The sequence below is a fragment of the Kryptolebias marmoratus genome, linkage group LG20 (genome assembly GCF_001649575.2).
Source record: "Kryptolebias marmoratus isolate JLee-2015 linkage group LG20, ASM164957v2, whole genome shotgun sequence".
NCBI classification, from domain to species: Eukaryota; Metazoa; Chordata; class Actinopteri; order Cyprinodontiformes; family Rivulidae; genus Kryptolebias; species Kryptolebias marmoratus.
Window position 1 is genome coordinate 15,049,105 of NC_051449.1, and position 22,886 is coordinate 15,071,990.

Consider the following 22,886-nt stretch of genomic DNA (forward strand, 5'->3'; position numbering starts at 1 on the left):
AGTCATCCTCCTCCATCTAACTCTGTCTTCTATGTTCCACTGTAATTAAAATATGAGTTTATAGCTTTTTGCTAACCATTGCATTCTGTTTTATATATATTTTACACAGAGTCTCAACTTTTTCAGAGTTGTGATTGTCTATATAGTGAACTTTTGAACTTTTGTTTTGAAAACGTTTTGGATCACAGTTCATTCAAATTAAATTGATTAAGATGTAAAGTCAGTTATTATTTACTGCAAACCTAGGCTTATTTTAAAGCTCACAGTAACAGTTTTGTTTGTCTTTCTTCTCTAAAAAAAACGTTTGTGGAAAATGATATTATTAATGCAACATGTTTACCGTTTTTAGAGTGAATTGTCCCTTTAATGTTGTTCCGGTACTTGGCTCCGCCCCCTTCAACCTCCTTCGCTCCCATTGGTCAAACGCGACGTCAGCTGACGCAGCGAGGGCGTACCAGGATGCACGTGCTTCATTTCAAGATCAAGATGGCAGCCTCTGTATGTCGGTGTTACGAGGTGAGACAGCCATTCATGTCCTTCAGTACCGCTCTCAGGGATGAGCCGCTTCATTTAATGATGTAAATCTACCTCCACAGCCCCGCAGGCGGGTTTATCACGAACAGTTATGTAAATAGAAATGTTTTAGGTTCAGTTTTAGCCAAACAGAGCGCGAGATGTCCGTTAGAACAGGCCTTGTTGCATCAGATTTACAGCACTTTAGCCACTTTTACTGCTTAAAATTTAATTTTATTTGCTGGTCTAGCTTTAAAAGTGAGTCTGTCAGAACTCTGAGGTAAAGAAGGATTTTGACAAGTGCTGAGTGGAAAAAATAATTGTGAAAAACAGCAGTTTTAGCTGAGAAATTGCTTTGACAGAGAAGGTTGCATATCTGTACTATTTGTTTACATGCATTCTTGGGGGAAAGGGCCTTGCAATCTGCAAACATATTGTGTAAATAAAATAATCTGCTTTTATGGTTTTTATATTCTAGAATTTGAATTCTCCTATTCACAGGTCAATGAAAGTCAGTGGGTGACAAAACTTGACTATCCATGACATATCTTAACTCAAATGATTTGCAAAGTATTTTAGGGAGTAATTCTGTAAAAAACAGTATTCTGTTCATCAACATGAAAACCTCAAATAAGAAATTACCTTTGGGAATAATGGTATTAATATGAAAATCTTGTTTAAATCATAACCATTCAGTTCTTATGGTAGTTCTCAGGGCACGGGAATCACTTAGACACACTTATTGTTTGCTTTTCTTCTAATATATATGGTTCTCTCATTGAACAAAAACCATGGCGTCTTGGCGGAGGACAAACAACATGGTAGCAACAGTGAAAGCACAGAGGTGCGAGTTTCAAATGTAGTTAGGGAAATGTTGTGCAAATCCAATTCACATTTGGACTCTTAGTGCACCTCTCATAGACATGTCCTGTGACCAACATGCAGTGCTTATATGGATTATTTCAACACCGAAAGGCCACTTTTTATAGATTTATTATGTACTGAAGCAGTTTAGATGTAGTTTGACATCATCCAACACTGATCACCAAACTTAGGGCTCCAACCATACATTCATTATCATATCCACAACTTTTAATTTTAATATTAAATCTACTTTTAGGAAACAGAAACAGACTAACCTGATATGATGTGATCAGACTACGTATAGGCGTAGCGTTGAATCATATAAATCCTCCTGTGTGATTCTTGACAACCATAAATATTGCCTTTGTCTTGATAATTTTGCTGTTTTCTCTCCCTGGTTAATGACAATATCTGGTAAACATTAAAAGCTTATCTCATCATTTTGTGCAGCTTATAATAACACAGAAACATAGCATTTTGGCTTAATAGAATGAGTGTTGCACAAGCAGTGTGTGGGGTCTGTTGTTTGTCCTCCAACATGTCAAAGAGGAAGTCTGCTGATGTCAGCTGAAAGCACCCTATAACCCAATATTTAACAGTATTGGGACATAACCTATAACATCCCTGACTGTGGCTGAGTTACACTGTTGTTGATTTGCAGTTGATTGGCAAAAATGCCTTGTCGCTCTGCACTCGATCTCTGGTCTCTGCAACGTGGAGAGGAGACGCTTACAGGTTACACGGGAGTCCAGCTGCAGCTGTACAGGTGCACACTAACTTTTCCCATTTATCATTGAATCCCTTGCTGTTGTTTACATGACTTAAAAATAAGAGATGGTGGCAACTTTTGTCTGTCTGTGTTTGTTTTAGGTCCGATATGCTTCAGGACGTAAAGGTTTTCTGGGGGAGTTTGTTGATAATCTCCGTCAGGAGTTCAGTAAGAACCAGGAGATGAAGGAAAACATCAAGAAGTTCAGAGAAGAGGCCAAGAGGCTGGAGGACTCTGATGCCCTTCAGCAGGCCCGCAGGAAATACGTAAGAATGTTTTATGACATCTAGTCTCAGTTAATTCACTTCAAAACTAATAACTTTGTTAATGTTTTAGGTAATTTGGTACACTTGTATGCATTTGAAATGATACAGAAACTCTTTCTTTCTTTCTTTAGAAATCTATAGAAGCTGAGACAGCGAAGACATCAGAGGTGTTTAAGAAGACCTTTGGCTCCCTATCAGAAACTGTCAAAGAGGTAAGATGTTTGGACGAATCGTCACAGAAATTTAGCTGTAATTAGTCAGAATCTAGACATGATTGATTATCCTTATATGGGAATTGTTTGTCATCATATACTTAGTTTTCTTCAAGTTTCCCTCATGTGTACTTCATTCTGATGTGGTAAAAGTTGCCTTTAACTATGTAGAAACTGAGATGGTCTCTAATCAATCATGAGCTTTAATCCTTACAAGCTTTTTCCTTTGTTTTTGTGCTGAAGAGTCTTGAGGAGGTGAGTCGTACCAACATTGGGAAGAAGATCAAGGAAGGTGTGGAAGAGGCAGCGAGGTCGGCCAAGCACTCTGCGGAGTCTGTCTCAAAAGGTGGAGAAAAACTGGGCGGAACCAATGCGTTCAAGGCCATCTCACAGGTCAGAAAAGAAAATATGAGGTCCATAAGATTCATCCTGAAAATTTACAGCAACTCAAATGGCAACTGTTTGCCCACTTTTTGTATATTGGCTTTCAGCTCACATCTTACTCTGTTGCAGTTAAATAGGATCATTTGTGGCTAACAGTAGGCATTCATTAACGTGTTTTTTATTTGTTTGTTTGATGCTTATTCTTGTCACCACTTATGATTTCCAAAAAAGTCATAAGTTTTTCATACTTTGGAACTCCTCATTCAATTACAAATAAAGCTGAATTATGGAGTCAACAAGTTGCTAATCATTTGTGTTTACAAACCTAATTTTACACTCAGATTTTGATTTAACTCTTCAGGGTGTGGAATCCATGAAGAAGGAGATAGATGTCGGAGATGCCAGTGCCTATAGAGCTCCTGCTCAGCTGAGGATGAGGAGCGACTTCTCCTTTAAAACAGTAGATGGCGACACCAGAGTGTTTGAAGCCAACGAGTAAGAAACTGTTACATCTCAGACCTATTTCCCTTCCCTAAATATGAAATTTGAATCGTCATTTCCTCAAATGTCAACATATTCATGTGTTTTTCCTCACTTTGTGATGTAGAGAGGCTATGGGTGTCGTTCTGCATAGAGACTCAAAGTGGTACCAGCAGTGGAAGGACTTCAAGGACAATAATGCAGTTTTTAACAGTAAGTCAGTTTATTAGTTCAGATGTTGTGGAATTGGTGTTAGAATATGGCTCGTCGTCATAATTTTCATGAAATTTCATTTAAAAGCAGCAGGTGGCAGCAGATTGTTTACAAGTAAATGTGCTAAAAATAATAATAATTTGTGTATCTGCAGAAAAGCTATTGGTTTTAAATACTATTATCACAAGAAACTCACATTTTTTATTTTTTTAAAGCAATTAACCTTTAGTTTTGCCTTCATAATATTTTGCCTCCAGGATTTTTTGAGATGAAGATGAAATATGATGAGAGTGACAATGCGCTCATCAGAGCATCCAGGGCCATGACTGACAAAGTCACTGACTTTTTAGGTAATTCTCCATCCTATTTATTGATATTTATCTTTTACTTATGATGGAAAATGAATTAATGTGGTTAAAATAACAAAGTACCTCTCTCTTTGTAAAAAATGAAAGACTAAATCATAAAACAGACGCTCAGTGTTGTGGTCATTTTTTAGTTAAAAATTCTAGATTCATTGTTTTGTGTTTTTTGTGTGTTTCTAGGTGGACTTTTCTCGAAAACGGAAATGTCTGAAGTGTTGACAGAAATCCTGAAGATAGACCCCAACTTTGACAAGGACTCTTTCCTTAAACAGTGTGAGAAGGATATCATCCCTAACATCCTGGAGGTAAACAAAACCAGCCTCATCTCTTAGCACTGCATCGACTCTTTCATTGAGCGCGCTCCCTCCGGTCAGTTGTAAAATATCGGAGTGATGCGGTGAAGTACTGATGGTCTCTGTCTGCTCTGTAGGCTATGATTCGTGGAGAGCTGGCTGTATTAAAGGACTGGTGCTATGAGGCTGTAAGTGATTCACCAACCACTTCAATGTCTATTTTTAATATATCTTTTAAGCCCTGATTCACACTGGAATGGTCTGCACATCACCAGCGGATTACCTTTTTATGCATACTACATATTCATTGAATTTGTGCTGAACAAGAAAATGTAAAACAGTTTTTGGCAGACTAAAGTCCTTTTTGACACTTTTCGCACCTTTTTGTGTGCTCAATCGTCTTTTCAGGCTCAGAAGCCCTCACACAGAACTGATTGTTGATCTGCTTTCATGCATATTGTGTGAAGTGTAATGTTTCAAACAAGTTTTTTTTTTTTTATACGCTCATTCTCAGACATACAGTCAGCTGGCCCACCCGATCCAGCAGGCCAAGGCTCTGGGGCTTCTATTTCAGTCTAAAGTCCTCGATGTTGATAACATAGATGTGAGTCTTACAATTCCCACACTCAAGTGTCTTTTCTTTTTTTCCCTAAAAGCATCTATTTTGTCTTGATAATCCACAAAAATTAAATAAATGTGTTATTTTTTGTCTTACCTTCTATAGATAAAAATGCTGATCTTAGCATTATTTTCCCTAAATAAGGCAGAAGAAACATTAGGAACAAGATGAACACACCAGCCTCTATAACTTAGCTTCAGACTGTCACCATTTCATTGCATTATTAGCTGTTTAATTCCACAATCATTTTAAAGAAGATGCAACAAAAATATTTAAAGATTTATTGAATAGAATCAGAGAGAGTTCACATCTTATCTCAGCTTTTTTGTGTGTTGTCTCCTCCTGTGCTTTAGCTAGCGATGGGTAAGATGATGGACCAGGGTCCGGTTCTGATCATCACCTTCCAAGCTCAGGTCGTCATGGTGATCCGCAGCCCCAAAGGAGACATTGTGGAGGGAGATCCGGTCAGTCATCTTCTAGTTAACTAAGTTTCAGTACTGAAACTCATAGATACAACAGAGTTGCTGCAAAGATGCACAGCTCAAATGAGTTTTTAACAAAAGTTTGAAGCAATGTTTAGGTTTGATTATTTAATTACTAGGGTTTCAAATAAATTGTCTATAAGCTAAATGTATGAAAAATATTTAAAGTTCTGTTACTAAAACAAAAATACGATCCCTTCAGCCATGATTGGACTGACCTTTTCATCTTCTCCTCCCTTCACAGGAGAAAGTGATGAGAATGATGTACGTTTGGGCCTTGTGTCGAGACCAGGAGGAGCTGAACCCCAACGCAGCGTGGAGGCTGCTGGACATCTCCGCCTCCAGCACCGAGCAGATCCTCTGAATGAAAACAAGAAGGGTGGTGCACAGATGAAGAGGCTCATCTGGAACTCATACTGATACAGAGGGCAGATACGGAGCTGCTCATCCTGTATACAGTAACTTAACCTAAGAGGACAGAGTGAAACCCTGCTCCTCTGTGACTGTTTGCCCCCATTCCCATCAGAGGATTTATGTGCTTATGTACATACTCGATCACTTCTTGAAACACTCTTAAAGACACCAACAGAGGTCAAATACATGACAAATTTACAGAAATCAGCATTCAGTTATAAAGAGTTCTATATCATTCTGGTCCGCTCGGTGTTTGGATCGATGAATAAAGCACCTAAATATTAATTTTAAGATGAGTGGAACTAGTTAGGTAAACCAGCAGAAGCCTGAATCCCTTTATTCAGTCCTTTCCTACTATCTGTGTGGCATAATTTAAAAAAATCTTGTCGCAGGAACTGGAAAAAGTGAATATATGTGTTGAATTTGATGGTGTATAAGGGATGTTTAAAAATTTGACCATAACTTAATCTTTTTTCAGTAATGAATCAGATGAAGAAAATGCAATCAGACACCAAAGCTATACCCTTCTATGAAAAATACAGAATGTGCTTTTGTTTATTTTAACACAAGTACTGTTGAAAAAGTAGCTTTCTGTTTAAGAAGATGAAAAAATGTGTTTGGTTCCTACTGGGTCAACATGTCACCAACTGTGTTGATGTTAACTAGAATATGTCAGCTTAGACATTCTCAGTGAAAACAAACTGATCCTAAAACCTGCTTCATTTTCAGATTTTAGTATCTTCTCAATGAAACAAAGTATTTATCATTAAGGCCAACATGAGAGAAGAGGAAGTGAGCCTGTGAGGGGTTAAAGTCTGAATGCAGACATTCATGATTATTTAAACTGAGTTTTATGTCTCACATTTTTTTTATTGCTTTAGGTTTTTTTTACACAAAACTGTTGGTTGAAGTTCAGTTATCAGAAGCTAAACAAATGCAAAAAGAGAGGAATATTTAAGCATAAATCTAAAACTGTAAAGATCTATTTATTTAACATCATTCCAGTCATTTTCTAGAAGGGGGACTGTTATGTACGAGGTGAGAAGCTGCAGATGCTGCTTTGTATTATTACATTTTGAAATGAAGCATGTTTTCTCATGTCACCATTCTGAGTTACATCTTCATTTAATTTTATAGCCCATCTGTTTATGAAATGTTGAGCATGTTTTGTTTGTAAGCACATGTGGCACCAGCTGTTTTTCATTTAAGCAGCTTCATTGTTGAAGCTTCCTGTCGTCTTATGTTGCAGATCGTTCACCTGCTCGTCTTATGAAACTGTTCGGTTTATGTTCATGAATGTGTCTTTTCAATGGGTAAATGGTGACGATAAAAACGGAAATGAGTGAGTATATTATTTGGACTGCACCGTTGTACAGACTGCTGTTGATAATTGTAACGTGTAAAATGGTTTATCACTGATGATACTAAAATTTATGAACCCCGATGGTCGCCTCATGGTGTTGTTCTGTTTGACTGGAATCCTGTTTGTGTGTGCGCTTATGATTTGTGTCTATCACTGGATTGTGTTGTTGCAGGAAATGTCTTACAGTTCAACACGAGGGAAGACGAGGCTGTGGGAAGTAGGGATGTGGAGGGTGCTGCAGCACCCCTGATGGATGACAGAGGACATGCATGGCCAAAAACGGAAAAACTGAATAAAACTAATTCTTTTAGCACTGCACGTGATGAAATTATATTTTAAAATGCAATCTTGTAAATCTCGTATATAGACCAGCACTGTTATATCTGTGCAAATTTTACTACTGTATAAAACCCGCAAAGGAGTGGGCAGATTAACATAAGGTTATGACTGCAGTTTTAAAAAAACACTGTCAGTCCAAATTATACAGCATGTTTTTAATGCTGTAAATAAGACAAATAAGACAACAGGCACAGTTGGGACAATGATATTATCAGTGTTTATGGATGCTCACAGCACCCCCCAACTGAAATATGATCTCATGGCTATGAGGGGACAACATTAAAGCTACGAACACATGCCAAGGTTAGAGGTCTGATTTTTATTGGAACGTTTGTTTATTTTATTCCCACTGTCCACAGATAAGGTTTGCTTTACCAGTTTAGGTTAACCTTTCAGTTTGCATAATGTGCCTTAGCTTTTCTATTTAATTAAGAAGATTCATTCCAGTAATTTCTTGAGCTGGAGATAACGGCTTCACAAGCGACAACAGGTGAAAAATAGTCATGACTTTTTGTATTTTGTTGCATCAGGATGTTGGTCAGCAGAAAAGAGCTCACTGTGTTATGATTAGTTTTGTGTAAGCGTTCTGAACAGTCAGCAGTTCTGTATGCACTGTGTGTGTGTTTGCTCACATGAAGAAATTGAAGAGTGGATATTGTGAGTGTCTGTGTTTTGTTTTCTCATTTCAGATCTGGCACATCTTGATAGATGTCCTTAGACTCAGATGATGGTTGATGAACCACTAGATTAAGGTGTATAAGGTTGATAGATTAGGGTTTAAATGACACATGACTATAGTCAGTCCATGGAGGACTTCATCCTGAAGCTTTGACAAATAAAAAGGGAAGTTCTTGTACTAACTAACCTATTAGTTAAAACATACACACAACTTAAACTGGCTACAGTTTTCCTGTAGCACTAAACCACAGTTTGACCTCTCCACTGCGAAAACCTTGTTTAACACAAAGGAGAGCAATGGAAACACCCAGGTAGGTTGGAAGCTCTTAATAATTATGACCACAGTGGGCGAGCCATAGGAGGACAGCTTGGTGTGATTTGATAATGAACTTCTTGAGGGTGTTACGATCCACTCAGTTTTAATTAAACCTCCTGGGAGATACCATATGGCCTCAGGCAGGACAGATCAGGATGTGTATGGAGGGCAGCCTGGTTCAGTGTCTGTAAAATGTAATTATTTCTCCCAGTAAAGTTGGGACAGGGCCATGTTTATCACTGTGAAACATCCCCACTTTTTTTAACAACAGTCTGTAAACATCCAGGAACTGAGGAGAGCAGCTGCTGTAGGTTTTAGAGGAAAATGTCCGATTCTCGTCTGATGTAGGATTCTAGCTGTTCAACAGTCCTGGATCATTTTTACCAAATTTTTCATTACATGATGTATCAAATGTTTTTAATTGATGAGAGGTCTGGTCTCCAGCTAATAAAATATGGGTTTATGAGATTTGCAAATGATTGCATTCTGATTTTATTTACATTTTACACAACGTCCCAACTTTTTCAGAATATGAGTTGTATCTTATTGAAGCCATGCCACCATGTGAAATCTGATCTAGTTCTAGTTTTACATTTAAATATTTTTTTAAAATCAGACTACTAAAAGAACTGAAACAACTCCTCTAATATCTAAAAAAGTCACAGTTCATTAACGTTGACATGCTTTGAGCCAGTCTGAGCTGTGAAATACAGAAAATATAAATAAAAATCCAAAATCTTTTGGGTTTTTTTGCAATGCCTGGACTCTTAGAATTCAATTTTAGATTTTTGCTATGTTGTTTTTATTTGTTCTAACAAAGAACAGCCTAATACTGAGAATAAGGAATCCCAGAAATGTGCAAACCCAAACAATAACTTACTAAAACCTTTAAACTCAGAATACAAAAAGAATGTGATCTACATTTGTCACATCACCATAGATAACTCATAATGTGTAAATTATTTGACCAAATTACCTTGAATAAATATTTTCCCCTATACAATCAACTTTGATTTTTTTTTGGAGTATCCAGTTAAGGGAAATGGAGAGCTTTTGAAATTTTTTATTTTCTTTTATTTTTTGTTGAGAAAGCTTCTCATATGGCGTGTTGTCAATATAAATCTATGACTTCATGAAGAATCTCCTCCATCACTGCAGCAACCATTCAGGGACGGTCTGAGAAGGAGGGAGGGAGGGAGGGAGAGGAGGGAGAGGAGGATCCTGGTAGGTGTGAAGACTTTAAAGCCTCTCAGTGAAAGCAGAGGACGTGCAGCAGAAGTTCAGACCTGCGTGTGGAGGAGCGAGCCTGATGCTGTCCTTGGTGCTGAAACGCCTCTACTGCTGCAGGATCATCACCACCTTGTGTCTGAATTCACCCCTTCACCTGTGACTTCAGCACTGAAGTGAGTTTTGAAGTGAGTAATAAAATCATCTTCTAATTGAACACTGACATGATGTGATGATAAAGGATAGTTTTGCCGCATCTACGTTTTTTTCCCCATAGTAACTGTGGTGCCATGGAATAACTATATTAATGACATGTTTGAATGCTAAAATACTTTTCCTACAGGAGCAGGAGAACAAAAACTGATTTTTTTTTTCATTCATTCTGCTTTTAAAGTAATCTTAGGATCTTGCAGCTCTAAAAAAAAACTTGTTTGTGATATAAATTTTTATTTTTTTACAGGGTAAATCTTTCTTGTTTAGATATTTCTATAGGCAGCGATTTTTGTTTTTGAAGTCCTTGACATTGTCAGAGCTGTGGTAGTATAATCCACAGGAGTCAATAATAGGAACAGGTATTACGCCACGAGGAAGGCCATATGTCGCTGCGTTTGCTCAGATGTCAGAGTTTATTGACTTGGCTGCTGGGTGCAGTGGGTGTACTTTCTGTTTTTAATATTACTATTTGAATGAAAAAAACATTGTGACTGTGATTTTACCTTTAAAGCCTAAAGCCCTAAATATTACATTTTCATTGTTCTGTTTTGTGTGAATTTATCAGTCGAGCATTAAAATGTGATTAATCCTTAAGGAATTAAAGCTGCTTCATCATATAGCCAATAAAATGAATGCTGATCTTTTTGTTAGCTTTCTAAACTGTTTTTTTAACTGTTTCATTATTGCTGTATGACCTTTATTAACTTTTGAAGATCAAGAAGTGAGATAAAAACACTTCATTTCTTTAAAAACTACAACAATCTTACTAAACAACTCTGCTTACTTTGCTCCAATAGAAAGAGTGGAACGCTAAAATATATGATAAAAATATGATAAAATCATATATTTCTGCCACGGTGTTATGAAAGAAACATATAAAGTGGTTAGTGAGAAGTTTGATAGTGTTTTGTCATTGTGGGTTTTTTTTTCTCCAAATACACAAAAGGATTTAAGAGGAACCAAATCCTGCCATTTCTTAAATGCATGACTAAAGCAGGGTAATGCAGTGATCCAGATGAGAAAAATCTGAAGATTGAACTGAGGTGTTCTTGCTCTTTTCGCTGCTAACTGAACACTCAGGTCCTGTTGGGACCGTTTCCTAATAGATCCCCAGGCAGCCACTTTTTCCCTCATTGTCCCTTCAAGACCCCTGTTAAACCTCCACTTAGCCCCACTCTCCAGAGGGAAAGGGAGGTAAAACGTGTTTGGGAGGATCAGCGGGGGTGGTCAGGAAGGAGACAAAGCCTCCTGGAATAGAACATGCTGACTCGAGAGAGTGCCTGCCTCAGGAAATGTATTTTCACCCCGTGGCTCATTAAAGAGGCCCCAGAGAGGATTTCTGAGCAATAGTGAAACAACTCTCCAAGTGGTTTTCATGACATGTATCTCCTCCATCATCAGAGTCTAAATTATTATTTCCAGACCGCTACTTCGTTCAGGGGAGGAGGTGTGTTTCTGCTTGATCTCAGTTAAATTTGCCCATGAGAAGAATTAGAACGTTGGACACAAGTTCTGCAGTAAAACTCTTTCTTTTGTTCTGGCATGAACTTTAAATCCTTGATACTGCTCACAAGTCGAAAATAAACTAAACATTTTAAATGTGCCAAGACTCCTGTTCAACCTTTAAAGAGATAGTTCAGATCTTTTAAAGTGGAGTTCTGCGATAAAGGTATAAACAAAAAATATCTTACCTGTTGTGTATATCTACTTTACCAAACTCAGTTTGGAGACACAAAGGTTATTTAGCTTTAGTTTATTTATTTTTAATTGAATTCTTTGCAATTATTGGTGCTATACTACTGTTTTTCTGTCCATTAACTATTAAAAAAAATAAAAAACAAAACAACTGAACTTCTTTTCTGTAGCTGAAGATGTTTTGTGGGGAGCTTTCTCAATTAAAAAACTGGAGAGTGTGGAGTTCCCAGCTTTTAAACTGCATGAGATGGATGGGATGGGAAGCAAAATATCTTCAGGTTTTTTTTATTTCCTAATTATTTATTTACTTATTTTATTTCACCATGTTCTGGATTACTGAGCATTAACTATTACACAACGCAAGTGCGATTTTCTCTAATAGAGCGCCACTTCGTACTGAAACCACTCTACTAAGCCCTCTAATGTCCAACATTTTATCTCGATAAGCTCATTTTACTCCTGTACACAACTTATTTTACTTTATTATCTTGTTTTATTAAGTTTTCAGTCATTTAACTGTATGTTCAATGTTTATTTCCTATTTAGTTTTTAACTTTTCAATTTATTCCGCTACCTTATTTTGAACTATTCTGTATGAACTGCTCTGTGTTTCTTTGTGGTTACTTGTGCAGTTGTAACATAAACAATTTCTCTTTTGCATTAATGAAGTTATTTTGATTGTGATTCTGAGTTTTGACCATAACAACGAGTTAGCGGCAAGTCTGAGTGCAGCCAGGACCAAAGTGGACTGCTGCAAAAGCTCAAAACCTGAACTGTAAAACCACATAGCAAGGAGCGACAAAAAGCCTCTGGAAACAAAAAACAAACAAAAACAATCATTTCATCCTATTTTGTACTACTGCATCCTCCATCCTTATCTCTGTTTTGTTTTTCTTTCTTAGGTTTCCTGATGAGTAAATCATTAAATGAAGATGTTGCTGGTGCCTTATGATGAAGACGATACAAAGATAGAAGCTTATCAGGAAATCGACAACTCAGTGAAGAAGCACCGAAGCCTTTCCAGGATTTGACTGCAAAATGTTTTCTTAAGTGGCACAAGATGGATCATTTACATCCAGCAAAATCCATGGTTTGTCTGTGGAGCAACCTAATTGAAATTTGTGCATCACTTTGTAATTACAATAAAACATAGCTCAGGCTTCTGTTCAATAACACTTAACAAACTTAAGTTTATTAAGTTTCAAGCATCAAGTTTAAGTATCGATGTACATAGTTTAGTTCTTTTGAGGATGATTATGTGTAAGAGAAACCTGAACCTGACACCAACCAATTAGATGAGAATAAAGCTCACTGAGCATGCCTCGACTTGTTGCTTGCTTTACCTGAGGGTGCATCCATTTGCGCCACTGCTTGTGTTATTTCCGCTTGCCCTGCGGCTTTAGGGAAACACCCCACTTGAGAGGAACCAGCTGCCAAATTTCACTGTGTGAATTCAGATTTCACATTCGCTGACAGAGATGCACATGCAGACCCACATCAGCCCTCACAGCCTCTGACTGCAGAACAAAATATCAGCTGTTTCCACCTTCAACACATCCCCTCTCTCCCAAGATGAGCGACACGCCCTATTGGGTTGCAGACTATGATTTCTCCTCCCCTGCTTCCCCGGGGTTCCCCAGGGGTTCGACAGTGCTGCAGCCCACAGCGGGGCACCCCGAGCAGGGGTCAGCCTTGTGCTTTGTTGGCCTCCTCATTCTGCTGCTGCTCTTCCTCGTGGTTCGCTGTGTACGGATCCTGCTGGATCCTTTCAGCAGCATGCCATCTTCATCATGGACAGACCACAAGGGGCTGGACAGAGGACAGTTTGAATATGCAATGGTGTAACTAGAAACAGACAAATGAAGACAAGGAGAAGAAGGACGAATCAGGAGATCTGCAGCAACACTTTTGACCAGTATTGTTTGTTTATATGACTGGTTTAAAGCAAACGTCAGTTGTCTTAAATGCAAGATAACATTACGACATTATTGGATTAACTGCATAAAAAAGAAAACATAAGAAGCCATGTATCTATTATTATCACCCGCTGCTGAAGGCAAAAGGCAACAAATGTTTTTGCCTGTGTGTGTGTGTTCATTTGTCTGTAGCCTTAGTAAAACGTCTCATGAACCATTGTTTTCTTTTTTAAAACAAAACTCAGAAAGTAATCACTGAACAAACACCTGCAACAAATTTACTTGTAGCCAATGCCATTCAAGATGGCAGCCACAACTAAGAAGACTCAGCAATACAACACACAAAACAAAAATGACTTTAACTCAGCTACTTTTACAGATGTTGAACTAAAATGTGGTAGTCACTGAGAGTCCATCCCAACACATACTTTGAGCACTAACTGATTATGCAAGGTTAGTTTTTTTTTAAGTTTTCACATTAACTGTTGTTGTCAGTCTTGTTTGTCTGTTAGCAAAATATCTCATGAACGATCAATACACTCTGTTATGAGTGATTTAAAGACAAAGCTTCAAACTTTAAATGTTGTTTTTACTGGTAAAGTGCGAGAGTTTAGTTTTATTTGTGAGCTATTGTTTGTTTCAAGCTGTAGCTGAAGGATGTAATAGTTGTTGTTTTCTCTCTTTTTTTAAGTGGAACCCTGACTTTATTAAAAAATATTTTCAGTCATTCTGCATGTCGTGCAGCATGTGTGCCACCTTTCAGATGATCCTTTGAATAAAATATGATCTCTGCAACCACAGAGAATCCCTTGAATTACCTCTTAAAACCACATTTCCCCTCTACTTTTATTTTAATGCTCTTTTTGTTAGTTTTAATCCACTTTATCCTATTTATTTGATTTAATTTTGTTTTAAAAGTTCAGTTAATGCATATAATGCAGCCTGCTTTGTCGAGTGGTTCTGCTGTTTCATGTCACCCTTTGCTTTAAGAAGCTTATGCGGCTCAGTGTGCTGACTGATAACCAGACGCATTAAGTTATGATTATGAAATCCATGTACACTGATGCCCTCCTCTTAATCTGTTTTGCCTTTAGCCTCCACCCAAAGCACCGACCAAATCTGCTCAGCTGTGCCTGCAGAAATATGAAGGAATCTGTTTTATCATGATGTTTTTGCTTCTGTTGTCACCTGCTTTCTTACTTTTTCTCTATAAAACTCTTTAAAATGTGGTTTTAAAACAAGCTATTAGATATAGTTTTACAATTTAATTAATCTTACAGTGACTAAAAGACAAATCATTGTTTGTGTCCAAATTTCTGCATGTAAAGTCTGTTTGAAAAAAGTTATAACATTATTAATACTAATAATACTAAAGTTATAATACAATTTCAAAAAAGCTGGGATGTTGTGCAAAATGTAAATAAAAACAGAATGCAATGATATGCTAATCTCATCAACCCATATTTTATTCATGATGAAACATAGTAAACATTTTAAATGTTGAAGTAAAACATTGGTTTATGAGATTTTTTTTTAAATCATTACATTCTGTTTTTGTTAATGTTTTACACAACGTCCCATCTTTTATGGAGTTGTGGTTGTAGCATGTTTTTGAAATGCCACTCTGTTTTTATAAAAAGCTTTTTCCGTCTTTTGTTTTTCTGTCATATCTAATTAATTTACAGGCTTCTCTTGGCTTCTTGCAGCATAAAAACACACACAAACAAAGAGATGAACATCCTGGTTTAGCCTCAGAGTTGCACAGAACAAAGACTACAGTCACTTTAATTGGATTTAAAAAAAAAAACGAAAGAAAAACCCCTTCTACAGTTATCAGATAGTCAGAAACACTCCCACCTCATTAGTCTGCTGTTCAATGGGACAAACTTTGCTTCACTGGGTTCCTATAATTTATTTCCGTGTCAAAGCAACAAAAAGGCATTCACATGCACAAACACACACTTCCACATGTGCACAGATAAGCAAATAAGTTAGGAAAGAACCAGGACCTGGACTGATCTCAGGGCCTTATTTTCATACTGTATATTTGACACCTGATCTCTCAGCAGAGCTTCCACCAGTTCATGGATGTACAACAAAATATAGACAGAATGCAAACAACGTCTGAAACATGCCTCCTGTAACTCCAGATACAGTTTAATTTAAACCGATTTGTTCCCACTGCATGAGTCATAAAAAGGTAAACATAGCATACATCTTTCATGTGTGCAGATGAAGTTCTTTGAACAGACTTTTTTACACACTACATGACTTTTGTAAAAAAAAAAAAAAACAAAAGAAAAAAAACACAACATAGCTGTGGACCTGGCTGATTTGCATGACGTACAACATCATCTGCATAACAGCAGTGACGTTATCTTTGTTCTGTAAGATAACCAGGCTGGAGGTTGTTGGCAGTGCTGTGTGTATTTGTGTGTGTTGGCGTAAGTTTTAGGGGAAGTTTGAGCCTCTGTGGGTGTGTGACGCTGCAGGTTTTGTTCTGAACAGCTTAAAGAGACCGCACAGACACTCAGCTGCTTGCACACACAAGTGACCTGTACATGTGAAAGTACAAACACATTCCTGCTCTCATGAACTACAACGCTTCAGAGTACTGATTTATTTTAATCTTCATTTTTAGCTTTTATGAGCAATACTTTTTGTTTTTTGTGTTGTCATTTCTGGAGATCTACTTTTAGTAGCTGAAACAACCTGCTTCCATTTTCTGTCATTCTGTGTTTTGAGAAATAATCTATACTATAAACCCAAGGGAACAGATCATGACTTTTAATTTTAGGACATATTGTTGCTAAAAACTAAAATGTTCTTTTTCCATATTGCATTAGGTTTTCTAACAGGTCTGCAATCCAATATATCATCAAATGTAAACAAAACTTTCCACTTTTTAAATTTAAACACCAAAGGTTTTTAATTGTCCTCTATGCTGATATAGGGTTAAATGTTTTCAAAACAAACATTTTAAGTTAAATTTACAGTTTTGCATACTCACATTGATTACAGTTTTTTTTTTTTTACTGTTTTGACTATAAACAAATATTTAAGTGTTGGCTACAGAATTTTACACTAATCAGACAGATGTTTTAATTTAATTTAATTTAATGTTTGAATGCTTATTCAGTAATAACAGTACATTTTTCCTGTCTTTTTTGTTTTCCGTACATCTTTTTGCAATCTGCTGTAATTACTTGTGCATAACATTTTTGCCATTCAAATAAGAAAACATCCAGTTCATCCAGGAGACAGGTGCTATGACTTTCGGTTTTCATAACTTTCATACTTTTCAAAAATATTTAACTTGATTTACATTTTTTCCCCATAGAAACACATTGAGATCTCTTCAGTTCCTTTAAAACATATTATTTTTCAAATCTGCTTCAGCATACTCTCTCTATTTAGTCTTTTTGTACTACTTTTAATGTTTAACTATAGTTTAGCTACTTTTAGCTTTTACTGTTCTACTTCGTTTACCTTTTAGCTAGCATTTTGCTTCTTTTAGTTTAACCGTTTATTGCTTTTAGCCAGCATATTGGTATTTTTAGCATAGCCTTTTGCAACTTTTTAGCTTTGATAACTGTTTCAGCTTCTTCAGCAACTTTCAGCTCTCATTTAGCGCTTAGCATTTACGTTGCATGTTTGCAGAAAATTTAATTTAATTTTCAGTTTACATGTAGTTGTTTGTGGGTTTTTTCGGTTTTATTTTTGCTCCAAAGACCGAAAGTTGTTTTATTTTGAAGGGCGATCTCCCCACTTCCGGTCGTCCTGTCGAGCTTGACGGATGCCCAACGGGCGGCTCGCTGCTTCTCTCTGGTGTCGTCGTCAGGAAGCAGCGGAGGCGCATCTTCAGCGGCACCCTGCCCCACAAAACTCAAACCAAACCAGCGTGGGAGTGGATTTTATTTCTCCGAACACACCACCGTCCCCACGGAGCTGCTGACAGGTTTGTTTCTGCTCGGAGGCTCCGTCTCCTCGGACCGTTTCACCAACTCGGTCCCCGGGAGGAATTCCCTCCATCAGCGGCACCGCTCCGTCTTTAAGGGCTGGATGGACACGGAGGACAGATAATAACTCTGTTTATTCACTTTAAGGCAGAGGAGCAAAATGTATAATGTTCAGTTGTTTGTTTTAAATGCTTTTCATTCTTTTTACTTTTCATATTCCGTTTTAATGGAACATTTTGTGCCACTGCTGTGATGTGTAGTTCACTAATTTAAGCTCTGTTGATATTTTAAATTGGAAAAATTATAGATAAATCCCAGATATAGTAAACAGTTGAACAGTTTTATTCATTAGCTTTAAGTATGATGTTCTATTACAGGAATATGGATACAACCTTTTAATAAAGACCCCTTTATAAAGGGCTTATTGATGGTTTAATTAGATGATTTTTGAGTTTGTAAACACTTTATAAAGCATTAACAACTATTTATAAAACATTATTCATTTACGAAAGCAGACTCTCTGTTAGACAAAATCAGGTGCTGTACTTTTATTCACTTCTTCATAATTTATACTTTAAATATTAGGCATTCGTTACCTGCGCGTGAACACTACGAGTGTTTGTAGATGCAAAGTTTGTTTTGGCAAACTAAGTTATTTAGTTCACAATGTAAGGTGCCCTTGGAGGAATTCTGACGCCCCATCACCACATGCTACCAAACCATAACAGTGTTTTTCCAGGCTCTGCTGATCCTTGGGGTCTTTCTTCAACATGGACCTGCTGCCTGACGTCTGGAGGCAGGACTACTGGCTTCCTCCCGGTGTGATCTGGACGGACATGGAGCAGCTGGCGGACTCGGAGCGGCCTCGGCCCCAGGACCTTCTGATAACGCTGCCCCTCGCTCTGGGCTTTGTGGCTCTTCGCTGCGCGTTTGAGAGGTACAGCACGCCTGAGCCTGTTTTCTACTAAATGCACTACAAACTGTCTTCTCTGCAGGGAAGAGTTCAGCTAACCTAACACACCGAGTGTGTTGCGAGTGCGGGGCAGCAATTATTGTCATCAGAAAAAAAGGCTTTGGGGACTAGAAAGAGGAAGACAGAACAGAACAAAGGGAGATAATTAAAAACCTGATTATTTGCTGAGCAAATAGTGACTGCATGCCGTGGTTTTCACGTTTAAATTTACTTTCTTGATTAAAGCCAGGATCTCCCGTGGTTAGAAGAATTAAGTGATTTGTGCAACAGACTGTTAAGTGTGCAGAACAGCGCTCATTATTCGTTGCTGATTGACAACATATCCTGTGTGTTTCGGGAGTTTGTAATAAATAAACCAATCAAACAGAATTTTTTTTTCTTGTGTCAGAAGAAAAAAAGCCCAAGATTGCAGCGGCTCAAAGTTAAAATGACGTAGAAATGTTTAAAAAAAGTTCATTAACCATGTTTTTTTAATTTTTTTTAACACAAAACAAAAGCTCAAGCAGGTGTTGCCTGACATGCCGTGCACAGCATGCGCTGCTGAAAGCGCCCGCCCGGTGACCTGATGATCCCACAACATTTGTGTAAACCATCTTTTGTTCTCCTCGACTCCAGGTTTTTGGCCCCACCCATGGGCAGATGTCTGGGGGTGAAGAATAGATTGCAGGTGACTGCTGCCCCCTCCCCGCAGCTGGAGTCGTTTTACACCCAGAGCAGCAAACAGCCAACACAGGTGAGTCTGAGCGGCCTCTGCGTAACCTTCATTTGTTGTCTTTAGTCGCAAACAAAGAGCCTGAGGGTTTACTTTACCTGCCTTTAAAATGGGAGGGCTCAGAGGGTTTGATGCAGACAGTGTCTCCATACTTTTTGTGGAATATTTTGATTTTGTTGCACATCGATCGTTTTGCACCCTACAGTAGTTTCTGACTTGCAGTGCAGTTACGTGACATTTAGCTTCCAGCCAAGTGGTGAAGTCAACCAAAGTGGAAGAAGCACCCGGACCGTCAGAGCGTGCCCAGGGAGCACAGTTGGCTGGGGACGTTTGGCCGAGAGGCGGTGCGTGTGACGGCTAACTCTGCTTGGCCCGCATCGCTGCCAGGCAAGCTGCTCAAACTCTGCTGGCAAAAACTCTGGAGCCTCTTGGGCTGACACAGATGTTAGGGCTCAGATGGACCTGATTTTGCAAAGCGCAGGCTGGTCAGGTTGGTCGAAATTCTGCAAAGAGCGAGACGACGGGCTGCTGGAGACAAGCGGGCGAGAAAGATGGGATATTCTAAGGGTTCTGGTTCTGCCAGAGGTCATGGTGGGGCATTTTGAGCAGAGGGGTATGGAAAGACCTAACTGCAGGGCTCAGAACTTCTTATTTACGCTGAAAAGATGGAGACAGTGTGACACGAACAGATCCGTGTTCTTAGAAAAGTCAACCTGAAGGGAAACAAATCACATGCTCTGCAGTCGGACAGAGTTTTTATTCTCCCTCAGCTTTTACAGCTACTGACTGAAAACAACTCATATTTGACTTTTGTAGCATTTAAAAGAAACAATCTTGAAATATTTTTCCTTTTGATGACTAGCCTTCATCAGTCTGCTTGTTTTTCATTTAAACTCAGTGTCTGCCAGCATGAATGTTCGCTGTTGTTTCAGAGTGAAGTTGTGAGTTTGATGCAGTCATGCGGTAAAACCCAGAGACAGATTGAAACTTGGTTCAGACTCCGCAGGAACCAGGACCGACCCGGCCAAACCAAGAAGTTTGCTGAAGCTGCGTGAGTGTTTCTCTATCTGAAGCTTTCCGTGTTGGAGTCTCACAAGCATAATTCTCATTAAAACACATTTTATTTGTTTAAAACAAATTGTTGTTTTTACAGCTGGAGGTTCTTTTTCTACCTCACAGCCTTTGTGGCTGGATTGGCCTGTTTAATGGATGTGAGTATGACTTAAACAAACAAACATTTTACAGCAACTATGAATAGTTTCATCTTTTTCTCTTTCCTGCCCCTCTCTGGACAGAGATCCTGGTTCTGGGACCACAGGGACTGTTGGAGGCAGTATCCAGTTCAGGTGAAAACACTAACCATGTAGTTCTGTCTCACTGCTACCGCTCAGCCTGTTAAATAAAGACGTTTTGTTGTGATTTTATTCAAAGATGAAAGTTCTTTAAGTGCTTTTTTAAAGCTTTTTAACTTTTACAAAGCCTTAAGCCTGACAGAAAATGTCTCATTTATTGTCTCAGATGTCTATAATTACAACAAATCTTTACTTTTGTGTGTATGTCTGTTGGCAAAATATCTCATGAACCACTGGATGGATTTTAATGAAACTCTCAAAAATTATTTATTGAGTATACATCTACAGCTCATTAACGTTTGGAGTCAAAGCAATTCAAGATGGATGCCACAGCTAATTATCATTAGCCTACACAAAAACGGCTTTAACTCAGTCAGTGTTACAGATATTAAGCTAAAATCTGGTGTGGTAGTAGCTGACAGTCATTCACAACACATACTCTGAGTGTGACATCTTACAATATTACATGAGATCACTCGTGTTATTTTCAAGGTTTGACCAAAAAGCTACAACTTCATCATATTTCCACACAAGATGATCTCAGTCTAAAACTCTGCCATGAAAGGTGGCGGGCGACAGGCATTCGTCAAGGAATCCTAGGCCTTTAATTTCTACTTATTCCAACACTTGTTTTCACACAAATCAAACGACAAATCTTAAATAAGTTTGAACCTGCGTTGTTCGGGATTATAATACTGTGGTTAGTACGTTGCAGTCCAAAGCAAACATCTACGTGTTTTATGAACATGTTGTGTTTCCGCCTTCTCACTCAGCCCATGGAGAGAGCTCACTTCTGGTACTACATGTTGGAGTTGGGCTTTTATGGCTCTCTGCTGCTTCGAATCTCCGTGGACATTAAAAGGAAGGTGAAAATGTCAATATTCCCTCGGGGATTAGTGCTACATTCATGCAGGATTGTGTTTGCTGTGCGTGGTTGTAGATCACGCTTCGCTGCTGCTGTAATGAGAACCTTCCTCTGCTCTTGTTAATTAGTAACTTCTTCCGTTGACCTTTGAAGGTTAATTTTGTTATTCACCAGGACTTCAAGGAGCAAGTGATCCACCACTTGGCTACCATCTTCCTGCTCAGTTTCTCTTACTGTGCCAACTACATTCGTATCGGCACCTTGGTGATGCTGCTCCACGACTCCTCCGACATCCTGTTAGAGGTAACAGCCTTCCAGATGTACGTCCCTGACATATGTCCCCTCCATAAGGACCAGCTTCTCCTGGGAAGACCTACCAAAGCATGAGAAGAAGAAGAAGAAGATATAATCTGCAGCAGAATGTTTTTTAAAGCATGAATATTTTCTGATTCTACAGTCTGCAAAGATGTTCAACTACGGCGCCGGCTGGAGGAAGACGTGCGACTCTCTGTTTGTTGTGTTCGCTGTGGTTTTCCTTGTGACTCGACTGGTGATCTTTCCCACCAAGTAGGGCTGGGTTTTTTTGTTTTTTATACGTGTTGCAACATGGATGAATAGGTGTTTTGTTGTTGGAAAACTGATTCCGCTTGTCTCGATTTCTCACAGAATCCTTCGCACCACCCTGCTGCTGTCCATGGAGGTGTTTCAGCCTTTTCCCGGCTACTACTTTTTTAACATCCTGCTGATGGTGCTGCAGGTTCTTCACGTCTTCTGGGCAGGTTTAATCTTGCGCATGGTCTATAAATTCTTAAAAGGCAAGGTGAGAATCAGCGATGAAGCTAGGGATGGATCATAAGATGTATTTTATTTGCTCTTGGTTACAGATCTTTAGTGGTAATTTAACTAATCTGCTTCTGCCCACAGCTGGAAAAAGATGAGCGCAGCGATGAAGAAAGTGGAGCCGAAGAGGAAGAGGAGGAGAAAGGAGATGAAAGTATAGATCAGGACTGTTATTGGGAAAAAAGCAAAGAAACTTTAAACTCCAAACTATCAATGCTCACCAACAGTTGTGTCCTTAATAACTTGACCAACCACAGGTCGTCTGTAGCCAACAGAATACGAAAAGCTCAGTAAAGACATTTAAAAAAAAAAACCTCTTTACTTTTACAAAAATGGGTCAGATTTTATTGTACCTTAAATATCTTATGTTGTATTATAAGAAATGTGTGACTTGCCTACTTTAATTCACCATTTTCTCTGTTTAGATCTTTATTAATTGCAATTAAACCTCCAAGACAAATAATTAACTGATTGTATTTATTTATTATGAAAGTCCACTTATCTCACCTAAACAGGGAGTGAGTCCAGTGTGTCTGAAAGACAAATATGTGACTCAGAGTACTA

The 22,886-nt window shown here is 38.3% G+C and overlaps 2 protein-coding genes across 5 annotated transcripts; both read left to right on the top strand.

Moving 5' to 3' along the window:
- Positions 1–426: 426 nt before the first annotated feature.
- Positions 427–7,318, top strand: LOC108239432 (mitochondrial import inner membrane translocase subunit TIM44-like). The gene is made up of 13 exons (XM_017422131.3): positions 427–516; positions 2,039–2,143; positions 2,248–2,412; positions 2,544–2,624; positions 2,868–3,017; positions 3,370–3,503; positions 3,616–3,701; positions 3,959–4,051; positions 4,247–4,371; positions 4,497–4,547; positions 4,874–4,963; positions 5,332–5,442; positions 5,705–7,318. Exons 1-13 carry the CDS (start codon positions 460–462, stop codon positions 5,822–5,824), a joined length of 1,368 nt encoding a protein of 455 aa, XP_017277620.1. The 5' UTR covers positions 427–459; the 3' UTR covers positions 5,825–7,318.
- A 10,085-nt stretch (positions 7,319–17,403) lies between these two features.
- LOC108239552 (ceramide synthase 2) lies at positions 17,404–22,841 on the top strand. 4 transcript variants are annotated; one of them, XM_017422334.3, is made up of 11 exons: positions 17,404–17,579; positions 18,320–18,517; positions 19,169–19,286; positions 20,198–20,316; positions 20,419–20,476; positions 20,561–20,611; positions 21,391–21,483; positions 21,636–21,785; positions 21,940–22,049; positions 22,149–22,302; positions 22,407–22,840. In XM_017422334.3, the coding sequence occupies exons 2-11, from the start codon at positions 18,351–18,353 to the stop codon at positions 22,614–22,616; spliced, it is 1,230 nt and encodes a 409-aa protein (XP_017277823.1). In that variant the 5' UTR covers positions 17,404–17,579; positions 18,320–18,350; the 3' UTR covers positions 22,617–22,840. The 4 variants fall into 4 exon arrangements, with proteins under 4 accessions (XP_017277823.1, XP_017277825.1, XP_037828913.1 ...); XM_017422336.3 differs by having other exon boundaries at positions 21,657–21,785; positions 22,407–22,839; XM_037972985.1 differs by lacking the exon at positions 17,404–17,579 and adding an exon at positions 17,586–17,742 and having other exon boundaries at positions 22,407–22,841.
- Positions 22,842–22,886: the final 45 nt, after the last annotated feature.